At 38.5% G+C, this 17,088-nt stretch overlaps 1 protein-coding gene across 12 annotated transcripts in view; it reads right to left on the reverse strand.

Moving 5' to 3' along the window:
- The window catches only part of SYNE2 (spectrin repeat containing nuclear envelope protein 2), a 429,917-nt gene that overhangs the window by 166,570 nt on the left and 246,259 nt on the right, over nucleotides 1–17,088 (reverse strand). For all 12 annotated transcript variants that reach the window (XM_060174850.1, XM_060174845.1, XM_060174844.1 and 9 more), the window contains exons 51-55: nucleotides 15,353–15,571; nucleotides 8,238–8,494; nucleotides 5,971–6,139; nucleotides 2,795–2,950; nucleotides 521–661 (exon numbers count right to left, since the gene is read on the reverse strand). In XM_060174850.1, the coding sequence (XP_060030833.1) occupies nucleotides 521–661; nucleotides 2,795–2,950; nucleotides 5,971–6,139; nucleotides 8,238–8,494; nucleotides 15,353–15,571 (942 nt within the window). The remainder of the gene's footprint in view (nucleotides 1–520; nucleotides 662–2,794; nucleotides 2,951–5,970; nucleotides 6,140–8,237; nucleotides 8,495–15,352; nucleotides 15,572–17,088) is intronic.

Consider the following 17,088-nt stretch of genomic DNA (forward strand, 5'->3'; position numbering starts at 1 on the left):
TAAGTGGTGAAGCAGGTCTGCAGGTGTCTTTCTCTCCCCCTCTGTCTTCCCCTCCTCTCTCCATTTCTCTCTGTCCTATCCAACAACGACAACATCAATAACCACAACAATGTTAAACAACAAGGGTAACAAAAGGGAAAATAAATAAATATTAAAAAAAAATCTAAAAAAAAAAAAGGAAATAATGGCTGCCAGGAACAGCATACTTGTAGTGCAGGCAGAGATCCAGCAATAACCCTGGAGGGGAAAAAAAAAGTACTTTCCTTTGTTGTGAAAAGGCTAGCATACAATGAACACTTTTAGAAATTTGGACATATTCCTACCAAGGAAAAAAAAAAGAGAGAGCAATTTTTAAGTACAACCTTCTCTACTAAGCCTTTGTAGGTGAGGCTCTCAGTAAGGGGATCCCTGTGGAAGTGGATCAGGACCTTGGCTTTAGTTTTATCCCAAGAACACACCCTGTGATGCGGGATGAACAGAGGCATACTACATTCTGAAGGGTGTTAAAGGAGGATGTTACCTTTTGAACTTGTTGTGCTTTCTCAATATTCTTGCTTTTCTGCTGCAACATTTTTTCAACATTATGAAGTCCATTGCTAATTTCATCTATTTTTCTACTCATTGCATATGATGGTGAGCTTTTCAAGACTTCACTGCTAATCTGTTACAAAGCAAGAAAGAGACACATTTTGGCTTAGAGGTGTTTTCTTCACCTTACATAGGTTTAAAAGATAAAACTGTCACACTGTTATGTGATTTTACTTAGAAAAGTCTTTTAAGGGCTGAAGGACATTTTCCAATGTAGCCATTTTCCAACTGGCTATTGAAAGAGAAAATTAACAGACCTAATGATGGTGCCTATGCAGACCTGACCTTTTAAATTCAATGTAAAGAAAGAAAAAAGAAGTCAAGAAACACGTGTTGAATATAACCCTTAGTGTGTATTGCAGATATGTGCTGCACTTGGTAAAACTATGAAGTGAACTATCTGAAACACAAAACTGATCAGTGGCCTGTTTGGAACATATCTCAATGGAACAAATGATAAATAGCTCCCCCTCAAAAAATTCAAAAGAGGACTGAAAGATAGCTCATTTGGTAGAGCACACATTATATTATGTGCAAAGACTGGGGTCTGAGATGAATACCACATAGGCACATCAGATATGAGTGCTGTTTCCCACTTGCCCCACCTTTCCTCTGTCTTAAATTCAGAGAGAGAGAGAGAGAGAGAAAGAGAAAGAGAGAGAGAGTGAGTCTGCTGGGGGCAGTGGAATTACACAAATGCAAAACCTTACAATCCCCCCATCCTCTGCATAGATTTTTTTTCCTCTTTACCAGGGTTATATCACCACTCTCAGAAGTCACTTATTTTTTCCTTTCCTTTCTTTTTCTAATAGAGACAGAAAGAAATAGAAAGAAATAGGGAGGGTAGACGGAGAGGAAGAGAAAAAGACAGAGAGATAATACTGTTCCACCGTTTGTAAAGCTTCCCCTTGTGCATGGTAATATGTTCACTCTACCAGGTGAGCTATCACCAAGCCCCTGAACAGATTTAATTTCAATAAAATCAAATTTACCTCAAGTTGTTTGTTTGTTTGGTTAGCTGTTTTTAAACAAAGCACTACTCAGCAATGCCTAATAGTGGTACTGGGGATTGAATCTGGGAACTCAAAGAGTCTCAAGCATAAGAGTGTTTAAATTTAATTTAAAAAAAAAGAAGTTACTTGAATTATACAGAAATACTTTTTTCTGTTCCCTGCATCCTTTAGACATATCACATGACAGATAAAAATCAGTTGCTACTTGTTAAAATATCTAAGTTAATGTACCCTCCTGCCACAATCCTGTAAATCAATGTTCCATAAAGTGATACTGAAATTGGAAATAAAAATCCAAGTAAAAATTTTAAACATCTAAGTATGTAAGGTACAGCTGAAATTTCAACATGAAAATTAAAAGACTTGTTTTGGTTACTAATGAACATCCTTAGAAACTTTTACATAAATTATTCCCAATAACAACATTCCATTTCTCAGAAAGCATTCAGTATTATTTTTAAGATAAAGTGAATAATACATTATTTAAAATCAATTATTCTTATTATAGGAACTTAACATATTTTTTTTTGCACAGGTTTAAATTTTCTTTAAAAAAAACGTCAGAGGTTAATTAAGTTTGAAGTCTGTTTTTATACATTCAATATATATTTGATTTATTAAATCACAGGTAGTCTATGCTTCAAAAAGCAGTGCAAAGGTTCTTTGGATGCTAGACAGAATTTTGTTTTGTTGGGTTCAGGCTGCTTTAACCCAATAATTGACTTGCTAGACTCCCAAGTCCTCAGTTCTATAGAACATTCCCTGTCCTTTCTTCCAACCTGAATTTAACAGATATGAACATTGAGGTATGCCTTATAACAATCCTGCTACCATACCATTATTAGAAAGACACTAGTAAGTCTCACAATTTCCATATTTATTCATCTTAGCTGCAATTTCAAAATGTTCGTAGAGAATATGCTTAAAGTATTATTCACATCCAAGTTCTAAGTGGTTTTCCTGTTTTAAAAAAGTCAAGTGAAAGATAATACATAACTCTATTTTTTTAAATCAAGTAAAATGATATATCATAACACAGAAAATAAACAATTATCTAATTCTCTTCTACACCACTTCTTAAGAGCCACCTCATTTCAGTACTGGATACACAAAATTACTACCTGGTTAAATCTTACATTCACTGAGAGCTCCATAAATAATAACACTAGCACAAAGATTATTATTATTATTACCTTCTCATCTACGTCTTCCAAAGCTTTTCTGCATTCTTCCACCTGGCCTTCAATCTCTGCAGGGACTATAGTGTACATTTCAGAATACTTGATTCTCAGCTTTTCCATAATATTCTCAAAAGTGAGCTTTCCCTTCTTCAGGATGCTTTGAAGCTCCTAAATATACAGAAAGAATGAGTTTCAATACTCACAGGATGGGATGAAAAGTTCAACTATAAACTGAAAGCAGCTTGGTAGCACATCCTTAAGATTTAAATGAGCAAACTTTGCATGACAAAACCTCACTATTGAGACAAGATGATTAAGCCTGAGAGATACTCAGGTTAGTAGGTTGATGCTTTCTAATTTGTAAGAATTAAACTGGCTATCTCTTCAGTGTCAAGTCATTGTCCTGAAAAGACATTACAACATCTCCTGCTTCTAAAGTCCCTCCAGGATTTAATTCTATCTCTGTTGCAGTCTTGACCTAAAAGGCTGTAAGTAGCAAAGAAGTTTCAAAGAAGGTTTTTTTTTTTTTTTTTTTGGTTATTAACTTGTTGCCATTTCTACTTCCTACATTATCATCACAATGATTCAAGGCCACTAAAAGTCCTGAGTTTGAAACAGAAGTGTCTGCTTTCATGTAATTAGACTGCGGAGCAAAGCTCAACATCTATCAAAAGGGAGGGTTCCAGTTCCATGCAAAGAATGTGGGTCTGAGGAGATAAAATAAACCAAACAAATAGCCTATTGGTTGTGGCCTAGAGACAAAATCTGATCTAGGTCCTCTTGCACTAATTATAAAAGAGAAACTCATTTGTTTGGGAAAGTTTCCCAAAGATTAAGTGGAAAAATACCTCTCGACTTCACAGTGGCTTTGGGAGACTTGTTTTGTTTCTACAGTGACTGTGTAGTAGCATTACTTGTATTAATGGACTGAGTCACTACTCTGAAAAATGACTACAATTTTGAATGACTCCACGACGTGTCACTGTTTTCTTTTCCCTGATTCTCTACAGAGAACAAATCCAGAGAGGGAAAGTTAAAGAACAATGGCACTCAGATTATTATAATAGGTTTCAGGTGTAAGTGTCATCCTATTTTTATCTAGTTGAGGAGTACAAAGCTTCATTCAGAGCTACACAGAAATGGCTTCCCATGAGGACTGCTACTGTGAGAAAGTTTCTGTGAGTCAGAGTGAGTGTCCTTTTTCAGCACTAAAAACCAAATGTCTTGATTGATAAGTACACATGTAACTTTTGCAAATATCCTCTTTGCCTATTACCACTAAAGTAAAATTGTTTCATGATCCTTAGCAACTGTATGATACATATAAATATACTCAGACTTTATCCTTGGTTTCTGGCAGTTTCTGAAATCACTATATTCAGAAGTGTCTTTGTTATTTATAACAGGTCTTTTCCATACTACCTAACTCTTAAAGGGAGGGGGGGAGCCAGATAGTTTCAGAATGGGGGCTAGTTGCCAGAGAAAACTACTTGGTTAGAGAACTGCAGGTTAAACTTATCACCAAGGTAATGACTTAATCAACTGTGCTCCATAAAATCTTTAAATGATGGGATATGGAGAGCTTCTGAGTTGGTGAACAGCAGCTTGGATAGCAGCTTGCTTAGGGAGTCTAACTAAACTTTTCCTCATAATTTAGCCTAAGCATCTCTTTAATTTGTCTGTTTCTGGAATATATCCCCTATAATAAACCACTTACAGTAAGCAAAGCATTGTCTTGAGTTCTGTAGGCAATTCTAGCCAATCATCAAACCTGAGGATGGGTTCCTGGGAACCTGTGAATTATAGCTGGTCCTCATTATGCCAAGTATGCAGAATTTGTGACTGGCGTCAGAAGTGGGAATTGTCATATGGGAATGTTCCTTAACCTGTGGGGTCTATGCTAACTCTGAGCATTGTCAGAATTAAGTTGAATTGTAGGGTAAACTGGTATCCAGGTTATAGGAGGGGAGAGTAACACACACACACACACACACACACACACACACACACACACACACACACTTGACGTCAGAAGTGTTGTGAATGAAAACATTTCTACCTCTACTGGAATAAAATACCACGTTTTATTAATACTAAAGCAAACGTTCTAACAAGCTAGTCAAGAGCAATCTGGGGCCCTTATTCAACAACACAGTTATAATGTATCGATCAATTGGGGATACAGAAGAGTTATGCAAAAAAAAAAACTTCCATGCCTGAGGCTCCAAGGTTGCAGATTTAATCCAGGCACCACCACAAACCAGAGCTCAGCAGTGCTCTAGTAAAAACAAACAAGCAAACAAAAGCAAGCAAACAAATAATAATACTCTTTGGGCCCTGGAGATAGAGCATTAATGCAGAAGACAAAGCCTTGGTCTCACAAGCATGGGCCCCTGAGTTCAATTCCCACCATCCTATGTGCCACAATGATGCTATTGTTTTCTCCCTCTCTCTTCCTCATTGATAAATCTTTTAAAATAAAATGTGTTGGAAAATACTGTTTGGTCAATGCTGGTCTCAACTCTGCTTTCTAAAGTCTAAATAAACTAATATTCTGTGACCAACTATAAAAGAAGAAGGGAGATCAAAGTTCCCTTCTGTGGGTCCGATGAGAAATTTGCTTGGAAGAGTTACAAGAGACCACGTGTGATAGTATATGATTTCCAAATCTTCATTTATTGGTTTCTGAGGTAGGATTTGTGCACAAGTAAAACTAAAAGACAAAACTAGAGGACAGATGTTCCCGAGAGCACTGAAAAGCATCCAAAAGGCCTTTCTGTGCAAAGATCCCCTTCTCTTATACCCCATGTATGCCACAACTGGGCCAGCTTCCCACTGGCCCACTGAAACAGCCAGGTATAGTTACCTTATTGAAACTCCTCCCACTGTATGCAGTGCAAAGTGGCTTTCTTGTGTTTCCCTGTCATGTGCTTGTGCAATGTCCTTGTACCCCAATTCTGCTTGTGCAAATTCAGCCCAACAAAATGTCTGTGAGCTCTAGCATCTCACTATGTCCTTGTGCTGCCCCTTAACATATCCACACCGCGCCAATCGGGCCTTTGCATACATTTTCTTCTTTCCTGAGCCACTCACTCCACTGTAGTCACCCAATTATCTCTGTGCCAGGGGCTATGGACTCAAGGTCCTGGGACTGTATGGGCACACTCACTAGTTCACTCCTCACTTACCTCAAATTGTTCTGCCCTTTCTGGGTGATCTTGTAATTCCAAATTTAGGACAGAAGTTGTAGTTTGTTGAAATAAATTCTTCAAGTTAATTATTTCTTCTGTGAAAGACTGCCTTTCTTGGATTTCATTCTGCATTATTTCTTTACTTTCTTGAGCTTTCTGAAAAAGTCTAAGAATATCATCAAAATAAAATTATTCCTTAGAGTTTTCTTCCATGAAATAGTCTCATTTCAACAATTAACACACTATCCTGACTAGCTCACAAAACACATTTCCCCTGAAAGGAAAGCACCATTTTTAAAAATGATTTATAGACTATATATAAACCTATATGAAATTCTAATGACTCAGAAACCTCTCCAAACCTCCCATCTCCAAATAACTTCCTTTCATACTTGAAATTTCAATTGTTATCTCTATTCATTTACAGCACATAACTCTTGAGTTCAACTGAACATAATTCAGAGGTATAAATGGAGTCACTGGTAGGCTATTAAGGATTGATAATCCCACTAACCTCTTAATTTCGTCTAGTCCAACGGGCTGCAGATGTAGTCACCATATTAGCAGAGGAGTTTTAAGTAGATAGAAGCTTCCCTGATATCTGCTACATATCTCAAGCTATATGTTTATTCTATCCTTTGGCCCAGTGATTTTATTCATCTGCTTCTTTCTTAATGAACTAATCACATATTCAGGCAGAGATTCTAGCATAGTAATTCAATAAAGGGAGTTTACAAAAATATGAAAATGCTCTATACTATGGATTTGATTAAATAAATGAGGGCATATTCACATGGTATTTCTCTCTCTCTCTCTTTCTTTTGACTCCAGGGTTATCACTGGGGCTTTGTGTCTGCACCACGAATCCACTGTTCCTGGAGGCTATTCTTTTCCCTTTTGTTGTCCTTGTTTTAGTGTTGTTGTGGTTATTATTGTTGTTACTGATGTCGTTGTTGGATAGGACAGAGAGAAATCGAGAGAAGAGGGAAAGACAGAGAGGGGTAGAGAAAAATAGACACCTGAAGACCTGCTTCACTTCACTTCACTTCACTTCACTTCACTTCACTTCACTTCACTTCACTTCACTTCACTTCACTTGTGAAGTGACCCCCTTGCAGGTGGGGAGCCAAGGGCTCAAACCCGGATCCTACACCAGTCCTTGAGCTTTGCACCATATACACTTAACCCACTGTGCTACCGCCAGACCCCTTCTTTCTTTCTTTTTATCAGAGCACTGCTCAACTCTGGCTTACGGTGGTGCTGGGCACTGAACCTGGGACCTTTGGTGCTTTAGGCATGACAGTCTTTTTTGCATAGCCAGTATGCTATCTCTCCAGCCCTATGGTAAAATTTTAAAGAAAATTTATGAGAAAAGTAAGTAAGGTATGACAGTAAATGATTCAGTAGAATATGAAAAAGGATGAGTACAATGGTCACATTTTTCTGATATATAACTGTAATAATTAAACAAATGTTTAAAAAAGGTTACCAGCAATTTTTTGCTAAGTGGTAAGTTTAGTGGTGGATTTTTATGTTAATCATTATAATTTCTCATATTCTCTAAAGTTCTATAATGAATATGCATTAATAAATTAGAAAAATAGGATGGCTGCATGCCTAGTCAAGTACACGTTACCATGGTCAAGGACCTGGGTTCAAAGCCCTAGTTCCTATTTGTAAAACGAAAGCTTCTTAAGTGGTAAAACAATGCTGCAGGTGCCTCTCTCTCTGCCCCCTCTATCTTCCATCTTGATTTCTCTGTTTTTATCTAATATAGTAAGTAAATTTTTTTTTAAAAAATAGAAATATAGCAGAAAAACTCATACCATACCCCTATTAATATCAAGCTGAAAAATCATGCTTCCTTTTCCATCTCTTATTAAGCTTGCATTAATCTTATCATAAAATTTGCCATTCTATAAAACTTTTATGTTTTTAAAATGTTAAGGTTTTTAAGCATGTTTCCTTAAAGAGTTTTTCAGAAGAGAGTAGTGCAGCGGGTTAAGCACACATGGCTCAAAGCGCAAGAACCAGCGTTAAGGATCCCGGTTCGAGCCCCCGGGCTCCCTACCTGCTGGGAAGTCACTTCAGAGGCAGTGAAGCAGGTCTGCAGGTGTCTGTCTCTCTCTCCTCCTCTCTCCATTTCTCACAGTCCTAACTGGCAACAACGACATCAGTAACAACAACAGTAATGACTACAACAATAACAACAAAAAGCTATAAAAAAAAACAAAAAATCAAAAAAAAGTTTTTCGCAATCTTACTGGTGGCATCGTTCTTGCATAGATATAATCTCCTGAAATGCAGGAATTGTTGCAGTGTTCTCTGGAACATGCTGTATGCTCTTTATGCGCTGAAGTAGTAGTGTGAACAATAGCTGCTGCTTCTCCACATTCTCTTCAAATTGGCATAAACTGTCTTGCAGCTCAGAAAGTTCCTCCTTAGTGGCTGCCTCCTTTGGTTTAGAAATTTCAGGGAGTTCTTCCTGGAGGTTATCTAAAATAATTACTTCTCGTTCAATCTAGTTAGACAAACAAACAAAAAAGAGAGCTTAAATAAGTTAAATACATTCTTACTATTTCAGGACAAGAAAGAGACCTTGTCAACTGTAATTTTCTTTATGTTGGCTTTTTCTGAGTTCCTAGTACTATATCACAGTGCAGAGATAGTGTGTTTTTGTGGACTGGGAGGTGGCACAGTAAAGTGTGGGCCTCAGGTATGGGGTCCCAGGTTCAGTCATTGCATTGCTTATGGCAGAGTGATGCTCTAGTTCTCTTTCTCCGCCCCCCTACTTCTCATAAATAAAAAAATAAATGAAATTTCCTTCAAGAGAAAGAAAATTTATCTTTAAAGCACTGGGAATATTATTCTTGCACTAGAGCAATCCTATAGTTCTCAGCTGTTGATTATGCAAATGTATGATTAATATAAAGAACTGCTATTCTGAACTAAAGAAAACGTTATGGGGGTCAGTCGGTAGGGCAATGGGTTAAGCGCACATGGCGCAAAGAGCCCTGGTTTGAGACCCTGGCTCCCCACCTGCAGGGGGGGTCGATTCACGGGTGGTGAAGCAGGTCTGCAGGTGTCTTTCTCTCCTCCTCTGTCTTCCCCTCCTCTCTCCATTTCTCTCTATCCTATCCAATAACAAAAACATCAATAATAACAACAATAATAACCACAACAATGTCGAAAAGCAAGGGCAACAAAGGGGAAAATGATGGCCTTCAGGAGTAGTGGATTCATGGTGCAAGCACTGAGCCCCAGCAATAACCCTGGAGGCAAAAGAAAAGGAAAAAAATAAAAGAAAGAAAACACTATTGAATATTTTCATAAATAAGTCCTTTTCCTCCTGGGACACCCTACAGTAGTTAGAATGAGCTCCACTACCAAAGCACTTCCATTAAAAAGAAAAGGTGGGGCCAGGCGGTAGCGCAGCAGGTTAAGTGCACATGGCGCAAAGTGCAAGGACTGGCTTAAGGATCCCAGTTCGAGCCCCCCACTCCCCACCAGCAGGGGAGTCGCTTCACAAGCAGCGATGATGGTCTGCAGGTGTCTGTCTTTCTCTCCCCTTCTGTCTTTCCCTCCTCTCTCCATTTCTCTCTGTCCTCTTCAATAACAAAAATAACCACAACAATAAACAAGGGCAAAAAAAAAAGTGTAAAAAAAAAAACATAAAAAAAGAAAGAAGGAGGTTCACTTCCTAACAAAGTCCCAAAACCTAGATATAGACCAGGTCCCGTAAGATAGAGCATATGTTCTCATGTATCCATAAATCAGGGCAAAATATATACCTGAAAGCAAAAATACACAATCGTCTGTAGTGAGTCAATATCAAGTTCATAATGAAATAGTTTCTACTTAGACTTAGATACCCTCCTCACCTACTTCCTATTACAGTTCTCTCACTCACTCCAAAGTTAACCCCATCAAAGCAAGGACTGCAAAAGCTGAGTACGGACAAGAGACTGGCATACTTTAAAGATGACTCTTTAATCACTATCAGGCCACCCCATCAGTTGGGGCCCTAATCGGGGAGTCCTGAGATTCCCAAACAGAAATGATGGGTCTAGAATTTGAATAAATCTCTCTCTCCATTGTTACCAGTCATCTCTATCAAGAACAACAAAACAGACCCCTTTGTGGGCCCCCATAGGACCTTGCCCTCAACTTGGATCAACAATGGTAGAGAATGTTCCATCCTCCGAAGGGAGGCTGTCAATATACTATGCTACACCTGAGGAAGATGGGTCCTGATATTGGGGCAGCTTGGAACGTTCCTACTTATGACCATAGAATGTGACAGGCATGCAGAATCTACAGGCATGCAGAGGTCATATAGGCTCCTAAGCTGAATATGGGCCCTAGATCACATCAAATCAATGGGGTTTACAATCAACAATATTTATACACCTTTCCCATATTTGGGAGCTACTCTCTTCCCTGATCCAACTTTATGGTCCTTCTGCCAGCCATGACATCACCTCCCCAGACAATAATTAGGCTTTACCTACATATCAGATTTCAGGCTCAGGCAAAAAAAAAAAAGAAAAGAAAAGAAAAAGAAAAGAAAAAAAAACCACTCATATAGCCACAGGCCCTTCGGAATATAACTAAAATATACCTACTAGCTGTCTACAAAACGGAGCCCCTCCCCCCCAACTCTTCATCTTGCACTATTGCAGCCTTTAGGTCCATGACTGGTGCACAATTTGTTTGACTTTGTATGTTAACTCTCTTTTCAACCACCACGTTCCAGATGCTAGCATGATGCCAACCAGACTTCCCTGGACAGACAACCCCACCAATATGTCCTGGAGCTCCAATTCCCCAGAGGCCTGCCCCACTAGGGAAAGAGAGAGGCAGGCTGGGAGTATGGATCGACCTATCAACACCCATCTTTAGCTGGGAAGCAATTACAGAAGCCCAATCTTCAACCTTCTGCATCCCACAATGACCTTGGGTCCATACTCCCAGAGGGTTAAAGAATAGGAAAGCTATCAGGGGAGGGGATGGGATATGAAGTTCTGGTGGTGGGAGTTGTGTGGATCTGTACCCTTCTTATCCTATGGTTTGTCAATGTTTCCTTTTTATAAATAAAAAATTAAAGAAAGAAAAGAAAAGAAAAGAAAAGAAAAGAAAAGAAAAGAAAAGAAGGGGCCAGGTGGTGGCGCACCTGGTTGAGTGCACGTTACAGTGCTCAAGGTCCCAGGTTTGAGTCCCTGGTCTGCACCTGCAGGGGGAAAGCTTTGAAAGTGGTGAAGCAGTGCAGGTCTCTCTCTCTCCCATTCCATTTCCTGTTAATTTCTGGCTGTCTCTATCCAATAACTAACTAACTAAATAAAAGATAATGCAAAAAATTAAATAAATAAAGAAAGAAACAAATAGAAAGAAAAGAAAAGGTTAGGGAGTTGTCCAGGAGGTGGCGCAGTGGATAAAGCGCTGGACTCTGAAGCTTGAGGTGCTGAGTTCACTCTCTGGCAGCACATGTACCACCAGAGTGCTGTCTCATTCTTTCTCTCTGTCCTCCTTTTTCATGAATAAATAGGGAGCCAGGAAATTAGCTCACCTGGCAGACCAAACATTTCTCTATAGGCAAGGATGCTCATATTTGATTTCCCAGTGCCCTATGTGAGCGCCATGCAAAGGTAAATCTTCATAAGCACTGGAGCAATGCTGTGGTGTCTTCTCTTTCTGTTTCTCTTTGTCCCTCTCTCTTTCAGGTCTCTCCTTGATCTTAACTTATTTTATTTATTTACTGTTTGTTTATTTATTAAATTATTTATTTATTTATTCATGAGAGAGTAGGAGGAGAGAAAGATCCTGACTACATGTGCTGCTGGGGATCAAACTTGGGACCTCATGGTTGAGAATCCAATGCTTTATCCACTGCGCCACCTCCCAGACCACTTATTTACTGTTTATGAGTCACTTAATAGTAGTGTACTAGATTATAAGATAACAAGGGTATAGTTCCACACCATACCCACCAAAGCTCTTTGGTTACTTCAATGGAATAATGCAAGTGCAAAAATCTTGGTGTATCAAAGTAAATAAACAGATAAAAACTAAATATGGTAAGTGGTGGGGCAACTACTGCATTTGCAAATTTTTTTCTACAGGTCACTTTTCTTTTGAATATTTTTTAAAGTTTTAAATTTTTATTTACTTATTTATTTTCCCTTTTGTTGTCCTTGTTTTTTTTTACTGTTGTTGTAGTTATTATTGTTGTTGTACTTGATGTCATCACTGTTGGATAGGACAGAGAGAAATGGAAAGAGGAGGGGAGAGAAAGACATCTGCAGACCTGCTTCACTGCCTGTGAAGCGACTCCCCTGCAGGTGGGGAGCTGGGGGCTTGAACTGGGATCCTTATGTTGGTCCTTGTGCTTTACGCCACCTGCGCTTAACCTGCTGCGCTACCGTCCGACTCCCTCTTTTGAATATTTTTAAAGATTTATTTATGTATTTTATGTGAAAGAGAGAAAGAGAGCAGAACACCAGTCCCGCACAAGTACTGTCCGGTGTTGAACCTGCATCTCAAGCAGTTCAAATCCTATTATCTACCACCGAGTCACCTCCCTGAGTGCAGGTATCTTTTTTTTTTTTTCTCACTTCTGATCTGTGTCCCAAAAGTAAACACCGAGGCTTAATTACCTTGAAACGTACCACAGAGAAAGCATCCCAAATTACTGAAATAATTATTTGTTTTCAAACCACTACTATGCATAGAACACAGATCTGACCTAATGTCACAAATATGGAAACTGTCGTTCTACGAGTCCTGATCTTAAAATGAAACTAGTGAGGGAAAATCAGATCCTTTTGTTTCTCCCCAAATCCTCTGTCTCCTCAGCCAGCTGAACTATCACATCTCTCTTGACACTGTTAACTCTCCTTCTTTAAATTCAAATTAAACCAAGCATCTTGACATTGCAAGTATTACACCAGTCATGTACATTTATGATAGATAGCATGTTAAAAGAAGCAATGAACAAGAATCTGGATGCTTAATAAGACAAGGCAGAAGGTAAGGAAATAAAAACTATGAAAATCCATGTGCCTTGACATTAAGTCTTCTAGAACCCACTGGTCTGGGGTATTATGACAAAGATTGAGTTGTACCTCTACTGCTAACCAACCCCACCCCAAAACAACAAAACAAAAAAACACCAAAACATCCAGAACTGGATAAACCTCCTGGGATTTAGGAAGCAGTGGAGGTTACACATGGGAATAGTGTTCAGATTCATTAATAAGAAAGCTTACTATTAAAGAAGTGGAATCCAGTGAGGAAGACTAATTGTTATTAGAATAAATTCACTGACAATGAATAGATCATTTATATACATAATGGAATATTATATAGCAACGAAGAAGGACAAAAATCTTTAAAAAATATCTTTTATTTATTTATTGGGTAGGAGCTCATTATGAAATTTGTATTTTCCATCATCTCAAACTTACACTCAGTTGGATTAGAAGTCCCAGTTCTTAGATAGGCAGTAATAATTCCACCAGGGAGTGAGATAAATATTTCACTGTGTTATTTTGTATTTGCCAGCCCCAACCCACTGAATAGGACCAGCACACACAGAAAGGAAATACTCGTGTTGAAAGAAGTAAGCTTTAATCCCAAAACTAGTGTAGCACTTATGGGTGCTTTCCATGCCTGGGGATATTCATAACTAGGCAAGCACAGAAACCAGGAGCCAATAACAGTAAAGCAACTAAGGGCTCTTATCTGTACTGCCTCAGTTCTCCTATCCAACTCCTATTCTCTGGATCCGCTTTCCAAAATTCACCAACTCCTATCTTGGTTTCTCCCATTTGCTGTAAAGTTTGTGATTAAGGAGTGAAACACAAGGGGAATTCTTTTTTTTTTCTTTTAAATTTTTATTTATTGGATAGAGACAGCCAGAAATTGAGAGGGAAGGAAGAGATAGAGAGGGAGAGAGCCAGAGAGATACCTGCAGCCCTGCTTCACCACTTGTACAGCTTTCCCCCTGCAGGTGGGGACTGAAGACTTGAACCCAGGTACTTATGCATTGTAACCCAGGTGCACCACCATCTCCTGGCCCCAGGGAGTTGGTTTTTTTTTTTTTCTCCTTCAAATCATTTTATTGGGAGGATAGTGGCTGGAAGAATAATTTTTATTAGGACAAAAATTTTACTCAAAAAAGTCAAACAAGTGAAAGGATAAGCACATTAGCCAATAAATTACTGCTCAGGACCATGAAGAAAAAATTATTGATGCAAGAAGTCATAGGAGTGATTTTCAAATGCAGAAGATCTTTGAAAACTCAAAAAGTCACAAACATCCTGGAAATTCTGGGAGGGCTTGGGGATTATGGGAGGGACTGGCCACAAGGGAACTTTCTGGGCTTATGAAAATGATCTAAGTCTTGATTATGTTGGTAGTCATGAGGCAAGCAGTCATTTACTTCAAGAAATAACTGATACCCAAAAGAGAATGAATGAATTTGAAAATGAATGAAATAAATTGAATGCTTTCTTATACATTTATTCATTTATTTACTCTCCAGGGTTATCACTAGTGTTTGGTGCCAACACTAAGAATCCACCTCTCCTGGTGGTCATTTTTTTCCTTTTTACATTTTATTTGATTGGACAGAGAGAAATTGAGAGGGGAGGGGGAGACAGGGAGAGAGAAAGAGAGACAACTGCAGACCTGCTTCACCACTTGTAAAGCATCCCCCCTGCAGGTGGGGAGTGGGGGTTCAAACCCAGGTCTTTGCACATAGTACTTTGTGCATGTAACCCAGTGTGCCATGGCCCAGCCTCAATAATTTCTTTAAGATCACTAGGATGTAAACTCTTTAAAAATGTATTTGTGGGAGTCAGGTGGTAGCACAACGTGTTAAGCACAGGTGGCACAAAGCGCAAGGACCAGCGTAAAGAAACTGGTTCGAGCCTCCGGCTCCCCACCTGCAGGGGAGTCGCTTCACAAGCAGTGAAGCAGGTCTGCAGGTGTCTATCTTTCTCTCCCCCTCTGTCTTCTCCTCTCTCCATTTCTCTCTGTCCTGTCCAACAACAACAACATCAATAACAACAACAATAACTACAACAATAAAAAAGGGCAACAAAGGGGTATAAATCAATAAATATTAAAAAATTAATTAATTAGTTAAAAAAATTACATGTGATGTGGAACTCTGGTGGTGGGAACTGTGTTGAATTGTATCCCTTTTATCCATGATCTTGTAGATCATTATTAAATCAATAAAAAAGTTTTTTATTCATGTAATGTAGATAAGTATACAGGTGGATCACTCTTTTTGTATAAAAACGAAGTGAAAGTAGTAAAATTATTGAAGTGTTTAGGAAACCACAAGATTTGACTCTTGCGATAAAGCACTTACTTGTTCACTGACATATTTCCACTCCTGCTTCAGTTCTTCACACCACATCTCCCATTCTCTAGCAGCTTCTAGCAAACTCAACCATTTGTCCCACAAAGATGACACGATTCTTAGCAAACATGTGCCATCGTGTTCTGTGCATATGGGTCTCAAATATCTGAGGACTTGTCGTAGCTTCACTAAACCTTCTTTGGTTGACATAAGATTTGATACCAAGGCCTTAAAGAAAAGGAATGAGAGGGTATAATGTCTTAATTTTTCTAAAACTTGCAAATGAATGAATTTTAATCTTAAGCAATTAATTATTTTAAATGTTCCTTAAGTATTACATGTACTTTTTAATCCCTTTGAAAAATCAATGTGAATCAGGTAAGGATTAATATGTATTGCTGCATTACTAGTGAACTTGGAACTTCAGAGACAAGTATTGACCACAAATCAATTTTTCTAAGTGAGAATGTTTTCAAAGACAGAAATCTATAATTTATTTTATTATAATTTAAAATTATTAATTTACTGGAGACAGCTAAAAATCAAGATAGAAGGGGTGATAGAGAGGGAGAGAGACAGAAAAACCAATAGCACTGTTTCACCATTCACAAAGCTTTCTCTCTGCAAGTGGGGTTTGGGGGCTCAAATCTCAGTCCTTGCACATTGTAACATGTGCACTGAATCAGGTGTGCTTAAATACAGCCCCTTATTATTATTTTATTTTATTTTATTTACTTATTTACTGGACAGATACAGAGAGAAATCAAGAGGGATGGGGAAAATTGTGAGGAAGAGAAACAGAGAGACACCTGCATCACTGCTTCACCACTTGTAAAGCTTTCCCCTTGCAGGTGGAGACTGGGGGTTTGAACCTTGTATGCTCAAGCAGGTGTGCCATCACAGGGATCCCTAGAATTTATTTTTATAAATTTAATATGTCTTATCCATAACTAGGTAGTTAATATGCATGATACTTCCTATATTGAATGCCAATGAACTATTCAGGACTTTTGTCTTTGCCTGAATTTTTTGCTGGGAGGTGAATGTTAAACAATTTAGAATGTTATCACCAAAACCCTAATAGCACAGAAACATCTGCAAATATGCAAAAACAAAAACAAAAACAAACCTAAAATTATTTGGTGACAGTATAAGCAGTATATTTTAGCACTACTGACAGTAGTTATATTAAATGCTCTGTGGACAGTAAGGCTGTCATTGATCCAAGAGCAGACAACAAAATAACACAAAGGGTAAAGCTTTAGAAAGAACAACCAGTCAGGATAACCTGTATCTTGGGAGAGTGAATTCAATGACTAAAAATGTCTGAGAGTCAATTATGCAGACAAGATTTCTGTGGTTGACACTCTTTGCTGCTTCCACCTGTAGCTTATTATTATTATTATTATTATTATTATTATTATTATTATTATTATTATTATTTTGCAACCAGGGTTATCACTGGGATCGCTGGGGCTTGGTGCCTGCACTACAAATCCACTGTTCCTGGAGGCCATTTTATTTCCTTTTTTTTTTTCTTTCTTTCTCTCTCTCTCCCCTCTCCTTCCTTCCTTCATTCTTTACTTCCTTCCTTCCTTCATTCTTTACTTCCTTCCTCCCTTATTTGGCAGGACAAAGAGAAATTGAGAGGAGAGGAGATAGAGAAAGATAGACACCTGCAGATTTGCTTCACTCCTCCCGCCCCATTACTGGGGAGCAGGTGTGAAGCGCACAGTCTGCATAGT

This window comes from Erinaceus europaeus, chromosome 16 (genome assembly GCF_950295315.1).
Source record: "Erinaceus europaeus chromosome 16, mEriEur2.1, whole genome shotgun sequence".
NCBI classification, from domain to species: domain Eukaryota; kingdom Metazoa; phylum Chordata; class Mammalia; order Eulipotyphla; family Erinaceidae; genus Erinaceus; species Erinaceus europaeus.